Source organism: Ceratina calcarata, unplaced genomic scaffold (genome assembly GCF_001652005.2).
Source record: "Ceratina calcarata isolate Rehan_Ccalc_2016 unplaced genomic scaffold, ASM165200v1 scaffold339.2, whole genome shotgun sequence".
Lineage (NCBI taxonomy): Eukaryota > Metazoa > Arthropoda > Insecta > Hymenoptera > Apidae > Ceratina > Ceratina calcarata.
In genome coordinates, this window is record NW_017156717.1 from 46,088 (window position 1) to 55,949 (window position 9,862).

Consider the following 9,862-nt stretch of genomic DNA (forward strand, 5'->3'; position numbering starts at 1 on the left):
TTTAATCCCGTAACGAAAAAAATATAAATACTGATAGATTTAAAACTATAATTTTATTACTTATGAAACTAGGAGTTACGATTTTTGAAAATATATAGTTCTAAATAGAGTACAGAAACATGTTCGTGTTCGTACGCCAGAGATCGCAAGTGCCCGAAAGAGGGGGACAAGATACACAAACGTAAGAGTGAAAGAGACAGGCAAAGTAGGCAAGAATGAAATGAGGGAACGCGGGAGCAACCCGTCTCGTGGATGTTAGATTGAAAGCCAGTTGCGCAAAGGCACGGCGCGAAGGTATCCGGCAATCCGACCAAACATTGGAACCCCTCCCTGCTCAGTTACTTATCTCTCCCCTTCTAGTATATTCCTCTCCCACCGATTTTCCCCACCGCCGAAGCCGTGCTTTCTTTCTTCACTCGTGAATCTATCGATCTCTCTTACTCCATCGATCTTTCCCTCTCTTTCACGAGAAGACCATGCTGTCCTCAACTACCTGTTGTGACGTTCAACGCGCAGTCGAGTACGCATCCGAACAATCGAGAGAGAAAGAGGACACGGACGCGGCGTGCGGTGCTTGTTTTCGGTTTGTACACCTTTCGTTCATGGTCGACGTAAGAAGGTCTTCTGTTGCCAAAGCGTGGCTGATATCAAATCACGAAAGACTCATCGTACTCCCACTATTTTCTTCTTCCCGTCACTCGTGTTAGAAAAGGGAATAACGAGAAAAGGAGAAAGGACTTTAGAAAGAGGCTCTTAGAAGTTATAGTTAGGCTTCGGAAACTGAAGAGGGCATTGGAGACTCATTATGAACCGATATTGACTCTCAATTTGCATAATAATTGCCGAGGGTCACTGTTAACTGTGTATGGGTATCTCTTTTTCTACTAATGAGTGAACTGTACGTATGATTTCTTTCATTAATTATAATGATAAGCATATTAACTCTCATCGATACGTCAATTTGTACTGATTATCACCAAAATAAATCGTGACAAACTCTTGCGGATTAGCTTCGAAACATAACGATTTGTTAGTTTGATCTTTCTTAAAAGCTTGGTTTACATTAGAAAAAACAAACAATATAAATATTTATATTTCATTTCGTTAACTGAATAATTATATAGTTTTTTAAAACGCTCATCAACAAAAGACCTATTACTTAAATTGATTAATATAATATATACTGTTCGAAGAATTTTATCAATCAAATCTGACATGTTTATGGATATAAATTTCATACGTGGCGGTAATTTCCTGTAATTATCAAGACAGCCACCAGATGCCAGGGCGCCTTGAGCGGCTCTTGTATACGCCGCGATCTCAGGCCCTGAACTTAGTCGCGCGCGGTGAACGTTCCGTCCTACCGTCGAATCTTCGCGCGCGTCTCGTCGAGAGTGACAGTTCGAAAAGTTCTTTCCCGTGGGAGAAAAGCACGATCAGTTGTGCGTCGTCGCGAGTTAACAAAGCCGTGGTGCACGTGCCACTCATAGGGAAACACGGCGTTCCGCGTTGTACCGATATAAAAAGTATCGTGGTGGAATCGGCGAGCGTTGGAGGCTGAACGGTGACTCGTCTCGTCGGAACGACACGGACTTCACGGTATACCGTTCAGTCACGTGGCATTGGAAATAAAATATCGTAGTACGCCGCGATGTCAACAACCGGACAGTGGCTAAACTTTGTTTAACATCGGTGCGTGGCTAGTGTCGTGACCGAACTTTGTTTACAGTGGTACGTCGACCGCGGTTAATTGTTCGAGGAGCCGCCGCGAGTGGAACGTTTTCTCTTATCGAGATTACCGTGAACAGTGTGTGAGCGTGTGTGTAATTGAATCGGACTATCGATCGGACAATCGACACTCTGCGTCTGCGGTTGATAAGAAAGAAAGAGCCGTTCAGTTCGCGCGTATTCCAAATGCGTCTTGACCGGAAGTTGAGGATCATCGTATTGGCAGGGTGGCAGAGGATGCACGGGTCTCGGGCGGGAGACGAGGTCGCAGTAGCGTGCGTCAGGCGCTTCGGTAGCAGAGGTTCTCACTGAGCTGGCTTACCCTGCGGTGGATTTAGGGGGCTGTATGGAGGCCGGGGGGCTCCTGCCCCGCCAGCCCCCGCAAGGCCCCCCCGGCACAGCGCCTGGCCCAATTTCGGTTTGTGTGGGCCAGGCTCCAAACGCAAACAACGTAAATAACGTGCAGAGCAACGTGCTCGGCCAATCGGGCATCCACGATCTGAACGCCGGCCAGTTAAACGTGACCGGGCAGCAGCTGCAGTTGCAGCAACAAATGGGTCAAGCACCTGGCATGGGTGAGGTGGTCACCCCCAAGAGACAGGCGGTCGTTGATCGTCTGAGACGCAGGATCGAGGGTTATCGGAGAAGACAAACGGATTGTATACCGCGCTTCGATCAGAGTTTCAACGGACTTTGCGAACAGAATATCCAGGACACGTTGGTGTTGAAGCAACGTTTCTTAGAGAACAAGGCGAAGCGGCAGGCTAAGAAGACGGATAAGAAGCAGAGCGAGCCGGTCGGTCTCTCCAGCGTTCACGTGGTGAGTCATTTGCTAGTTCGTTCACGTCGCGAGCCATCACCTACGCTGGCTCGCGCCAATTCTGCTTTTAACGATTGTGAATTATAAGTATCTCCGAACGAAATTCAGCAAATATTTTACCATTCATTAGTAATGTAGCATTGCATAAGAACACTTAAAAATGAAAACGAGAGAATAATTGTTTTATATATTCCATTGCATACCCAGTAGTGTTTTGAATTTTGTTTTCATGTAGTTATTTTTGTGCATGTTATGTGTTACATTTGATCAAGAGACTTTTGACCTCAATAGCAATACGAAAATCAATATTAGATATACAGATTTTAAGGAAGTTTGAGAGTCGGAGTTATACATATATTTCATTAGAATAGAATGCAGAAAATGTACATATTTTGCCTACTGTTTCTTCATCTATTATATTCTTGATATATTTTCATTCACATTCGATCTTGTCATTTCGTGTAGTTCCCGTTTCCGACGGAATAAGATTAATGATTTGCGAACCCTTGCAAGATATATGTATAGTTTACCTTTGATGCTTGTAGATATCTAATACCAAATCGAGTTTTAATAATCGTTAATGTTATTTTACTATGTAAGTAGAAGTGTTTGCATCAGCAATGATTATACATTATCATTCACTACTGAATTGATCAAAGGATAATATGAACGAATATTTTAGAATACAAGAATTTACAAACTGTTAACAAATTCACGTCAAGTCTTACATCAAGTGATTGTTTTCTCAATGTCACCTATAAGTGATTTCATATCGAATCACTTTGGTAATGATTGGTACCATTGCCGATGATTTTATATTAAAATATTTCTCATGGAAAATGTAACGAGGTGGGGGTAAGCGTTTCTCTATCGAACTACGTGTGAGTGAACCAGAAACGTGGTCGTCGAGGGTCACACGATTGAGAACACCTAAACTATGTGTAGTATACATATAGCGGGTAAGCGGCACTCGGCAAGTTGCCGGGTCAAGACTCTGCTACACAGGTTCGGAATCGACGCGCGGGCGTAATGAAATACAACCACGCTCTTTGCACCTATCCTCCGAGTTTCATTTACAAAGTGTCTCGATCACCGTTTACCGAGTCTTGTAACTATTTGCCAAATATTTTTACTGATCCGCTATCTCGAGTTAATGCATAACAATAGATGGTCTACAATACACAAGTTAGAAATGTGGTTAAATTGTATAACTTCCTGTTATCTAAGTCTATTTGTTGTATGAAGTCAATTGGTATATCTTGTTGTTTATCAGCAATTTTTAATAAACATTCTAGATCAGAAAGATTGTAGTAAATGATATAAACGCAATCGTACAATTAACGATAAAATCGTATGACAACTCATATAACAGCATACAACAAATCATGTAGTAAATTGTAAAACAGCTTATACAGTAGTTTCAATTAAATTCTATTTATTTCAAGTGAAAGAGTATTATACCCATTAATTCAATTCTGATTTAGAATTGATATAAGATACTTCACTTTGATTGAGTGAATGCTCTTTCTTAATCATTGAGAATCACCGTTCATTCATATTCTTATAATATATTGCATTTGCTTATATGTTTTACAATGTGCCCCACATGTTATGGACTGCAGGGTGGAAAGATTCAAGAAATTTTCAATAAGTAACAGATACGATTCATTACTGATAAATACCGTCGTGCTTCATTCGAAGTTCCGAACTCGTGACTCATTCAATTAAACCATATAATTCAACGCGCACAATATTCCGATCGTGTACGATGTTCAAAGTTTATTGTTTCATACGTAAATTTCAAAATACATATCTTATTAGCCTATGGATTTTTATGCTAAAGTTCTTCCGATCTCTATTCACATTTACTATACGAACTTTCTATTTTTATTATTATTTAATTTTGTTTTATCGCACATTATTTTCACCTCTTCTATATCAATTTTAAATTGAAGAGTTTTATATATACCGTATATACTGCAACAATAGTAATAATATCACGCAGATTTTATTAGAAATTTAATTATGTGAGAAGTGTAAAGAATATAAACTGAAAAATGCATGAGAGGATAAAATAGTACGGTAGAAATAAAAAGGTAATTCATTTTTCAGATCGATACTTCCCATTTATCACCATACATGAAAATTGATAGTCTACTAATATGAAACATTGAAATTTGCGTATGCAATATTAAAAATCGTCATAGAGTTTTATTGGCTAGGACACAACTGTTTTCTGTTATTTACATTTTGTTAGTAGGTTTTTGATACGAGCGAGACAGGTGGATGCACGTTGCTCTCGAGTTGTGGGCTCTCTGCCTACATTACCTGTAGGCGTTCGATTCGAGACCCATATTAACCTTGGATTTACGTCAATGCAGGGGCGTTCCACGCCGGTCTACGCGATAACGTCATTCCCGCGAAGTTCTATACGCGATGCGTTTATTCCGACCTTTGCGAACCACCGACGACCTTTGCCATAACGGGCTCTCGGAATATTTTCTTTCTGACCCTTTTTTTCCTTTCTTTTTATTCGTCTATCTAGTTTCCATTTTTACTTTGCGATATTATTCGCGCCACGCCTACGTGGGAATTGAGCAATCGGTGTACAAAGTTTCTTAATTATTAAACTGTCTGATAACCAAGGAAAGTCAGTTAAAAAGTAGCAGTTGTGGATGATCAGGCAAGGAACGTTTCAAGTAATGAATACAATTCTTTTCATGGTTGCATAGGAAATAATTATTAAGTTATGGAAGGTATTAATAATATTTATTATATTTAGTCTGTGATACTTTTCTATACTTGGATTTATAAACTTGAAAATTCGAGATTGATAAACAATATGATATGCTCTTTTATGTTCACGTGAAGTATAACTTATAATGATTAGGAAGTTTAGATTTGAACAAATTGGATGTAGTTAGCAACGGTCTAACAATATTTAATTATTTAAATTGAGGGAACGCAAAGTCCGAGCTTCGTTAGGCCATTACCTTATTATGTTTAACTTACTATCATCCATTATCATTATCTGATGGCTGATCGCATATTAATGCTGGTGTAACATCTCGTGAGTCGGATAGATACGATGGCGGCAGTAAATCGTGGCCTGAATTAGTTATCTCACTCCCGGAATTTGTGCGCTACAATTTCGTGTAAATAATTGATCAATTTCAGCAACAATTTACCAAATAAATGTTAAATATTTTGTGAGAAAGATCACACTTCTATTTGCTGTAAATTTTAATTTTCATTACACATTAGTGTACAGTATAAAATTTCATGTTAACTGGATCAACAATTTAATCGAAATAGTAATCTTCATACTCGAGCTTATTTGATAAAATATATTCTAGTTTGGTCGAGTTTCACGTACTAGAATGATTTTCATGTGTACACAGTACAAACGTTTCATCTATGTATGTACATACGTAAGAAAATTGTTTCAAAGCTTTCTAATTCTCCAATATCTCTTCAAGAAAGTAACATCGAACATGCTAGCATGTAAATCTGATTTATCATTTTAGTTCTAAATTTAGCTAATCATTGCCAATATATTATTTCGCTTTATACTTCAAGCGATAAAAAAGTAGTTTATAATTCATGATATACACGCTTGTTGGCGAGTATTATGTAATTAAAACTGTTTTTAAACAAGTTCATATTTAAATATATACGCTGCGCAAAACCGTGTGTAAAGTCACATGCAACATTATTGAATAACTTGTCACGAGTTTTAAAGCAATAAGTTGAAACCGTAGATGCGGTAAAAGTGGATACTCCGTTTGTAGAAGCGATAAGCGATAAGCAAGTATCAAGCGTCAACCGTGTTTAAATACAAATGTTTGAACGCAACATTATTTCTGTTTCTTAATCAGTTACTTCTTTTGTTTTAGTTTAGTTTTTTTTTTAATTAGTATAACTTTTATTGCTTATTGCATTAACATGTACCTATCTATTGTAAATATATAAATTATTAATTAGTTGAAATGCTAGAGTCGATAGAACAATAAATCAGGAATTAAATCTAAAAAGAAAGAAAGAAGTTAGGAAAAAGGTGAGGAGAGGAGGAGAGAAGGGAATAAACGAACAAATAGGAGTATAAAACGGGAAAAAGAATGAAGACGACTCGTGAAAGTTATATGTATAGTAACGCTGTTCCGTACGTACGTCTATTCGTTAATTAAACGACGTTCGTCGTGTCAAACGTGAAAGCACACTATTATTTATAGCTAGATAAATATAAGATATTGCCAGCTCGAAGCAACCCCTTATCTGTTCTAAGGAACTATTTACCTACTCCACAAATCCTCTTGAAAGCATTTGCTACTTTTTATATGGTGCAATATGTAAAATTATATGGCATATTTGTATACAAGTATACATATGTATATGACACATATACATGTATTGTTATGTTATATACTTACTTATTCATCGTACATTTTTGTATTTAATAAAAGCATATATAGAATTAATATACATATATTCCATATACACAGATACATTATTGTTTAGTTTTCAAATCAGGATTTTATGTTTCTTTGGATTTCAGTGTCGTAACTTATGATGATGTAGATTATTGTAGATTATTCTTGGCAGTTATCAGGCTTGGATTTTCGCCTGAAATTAATCATATCTTTTTATTGACTCCACCATGTTATCGGATAGCCCATATCAGCGTCTCCTCGCGACGTCTGCTTTTATTAAAACACATCTGTTACTTTTACTAAATTATTATCTACCATCACAGAATCGTTCGTACTATTAATAGCATATCGGGCCACTCGACCATTTCTTTTTTTGGCAATTTTATACAACCCTCAACGCAGTCTTTTCGATCTCCCATTAGCTTAATTATGAAATCATTCGATAGTATCGTAATAGTTTTCAAATTAATATTCTAATTTTATTCAAGGAAAAATCCTTGACATAGAAGATGCAGGAAATACGTAAAAAATTTAGAAGAAAATCGTTAATATACAGTTCAATCAGTTCATCAGATAAATAGATTATTAGCTGTTATCTAACACTTTGTACATGATATCGGAGTGTTAAATTGTGATTAGTAGAAAACCAAGAATCTGACTCGTTATAGAATAATGTTATATCAATTGAATATTCTATATTCGAATAAAACGATCTTTAAATTATATCAATTTAGCAATAAACGAGGAGTATTACTAGACTGATTTTTATGTAAAATAAAAGCATAGAATAGCACGAATTAAGGAATCTATGAATTCCTTTATAATATCTTAATTATCATTGTTGGTATTTTGTATAAAGCATGACGTGCTACCTGTGATAGTATTGAATGCAATGAATTCACGTTCTATAAGTTGAGTATAGTCAATAATTTTTCGAAGATAATTTATCATACACACTAGTAGATGATTTCTGTATATATTATAGATATTCAATCAAAATATTAAAGTTGCTTTCATTGTAAAGTTCTACTAATTTTAATAATATGTTAGAATTTTGTATATAGTTGTTTTCTATAGAGTATTCTGGTTCCATTGAAACTAATGAGACTTGAATGTCTTATTTATAGAAATGCACCATGCATACTTCACCAAATGAAGCTAGTAATACTGTTGTATTAACAAGTAGCTTTCTATCATATTTTTCATGCAACAATCCTTGCATTACTATGTATTTTTGTATATTATACATTTTTTGCTAATTTAATAAATAAAATCAAATGTAAGATCAGTGTAGATGCTAGTATTATAATATGGTTCGTGGTTCATTCATAATGGCGGTGTGTGAACAATGGCGTATGTTAGCAGTAACTAAGGCCTATACTTTAGTAGACTACGACGCGGGGAAAGCTGTGGGAATCGCGATTTCCGTTGGGAAGTTTGTCGCGGTGAAACAGATACTTCGCGAGCCTTCTTTTCTGATCCTTTGGTCGTTTTTTTCCTTTTCGATCCCACCCGTTTCCGCTGTCACGTGTTTCAAACTTACAAAGTTAGAACGTCGCAACGTGACGAATTACCAGTCTAATTGCAGTAATGCGTATTTCTCTTAGCTTGATGCACTGTTACATTTTAATTAACTCGTTTGAAGTTAGGAAATGTTATGATTTAAGAAAACAGTGGCAATGCATGGAAAGCATTAGAAATAGAGAATGTGCCATATTTTCTATGTATGTGTGCGAAGTCAGTCTGGAATCCCTTGAGTCACCCTCACATATGCAATTACGTATACGCGTGAGTAGATTACTCTAATACGCGTAAGACGGTGTCATATTAAATTGATGTTCGCTAAAAAGATTAACGATAGTATAATGAGCTGAACGCGAGGCAGAAGCTAGCGATTCTTCAGACATACCCCGTAGGCGATCTCGTCGTTACAGTGTTGTCATTACAATGGCTCGACAACTCTTATTACAATCTATTAGTCAAACGCCCACTGACAATTTAGGAGCGTCTCCTTCCTTTTCCTTCGTCGCTGAAGGAAACGAAACCGTAAACATTAATCCTCGAAGAGCATTTTGACTGTGTTTCGATGGGACAAAATTATTGGCACACTCTTCAAGCAGAATATAACTTTCTCAAAATTCGTACTTTGACTTACGGGAAATCAGTAGAAGCAGCAATTTTCGACCTTATTATATGACTTAACATTTAACTATTTAAGTCGATTAGGTTTGGATAAAATGATTGACTTAAAACAGCGTAACCATTTTAAAATTATCTAGCTCATACGATTCAGCTATTTTCACTTTTGATATAGTATATTTTTCCGTATGTGTCATGCAATAAATTTAGTTGCATGCATTTCCTGCATATCCGAGTTCTTTATAGCTGCATCAAATCTGCATCTATTTAATAAGATATTTAAAAATAGACACATGTACAATATGTGTATAGTCATTTTATAAGGAACAGGATAAAAGAGCAATTCTGGTTTTTAAAGTAAAGATCTGTACCCATCGTGTTGCGAAATAAAAAGATAGTATAAATATGTATCCAATAATTTTATATAACATAGAGAATAGAAGAATAAATACGATATGTGTGGGTATGCAACAGTTTTATAAGAATACTTCTGGTTTCCCAGGTAAAGATGTGTAGCCACGGTTACAAAATAGACTTTCAAATCGAATACCAAGATCAACTGCGTTTCGTAATTCACGTTCCTGCGTGACATATTTTTCACTGTTAGTACCTTTACTTACTGCGGCTCGTTAACAATCTCTGTTAATTTCGACATCGAAATTGTACATTCAATAAAATAATTACTGAATTGCGAATTTTTGTACAAAATGAAACGTTTATGATGTCAGTTGAAAAAATGAAATAT

The 9,862-nt window shown here is 36.3% G+C and overlaps 1 protein-coding gene across 1 annotated transcript in view; it reads left to right on the forward strand.

The window, feature by feature from the left end:
- The first annotated feature begins 1,167 nt into the window (after positions 1-1,167).
- mam (neurogenic protein mastermind) overlaps positions 1,168-9,862 on the forward strand; it is a 22,128-nt gene continuing 13,433 nt past the window's right edge. Inside the window, exon 1 of the mRNA XM_018024783.2 lies at positions 1,168-2,548. Coding sequence (XP_017880272.2) covers positions 2,075-2,548 — 474 coding nt within the window. The 5' untranslated portion in view covers positions 1,168-2,074. The remainder of the gene's footprint in view (positions 2,549-9,862) is intronic.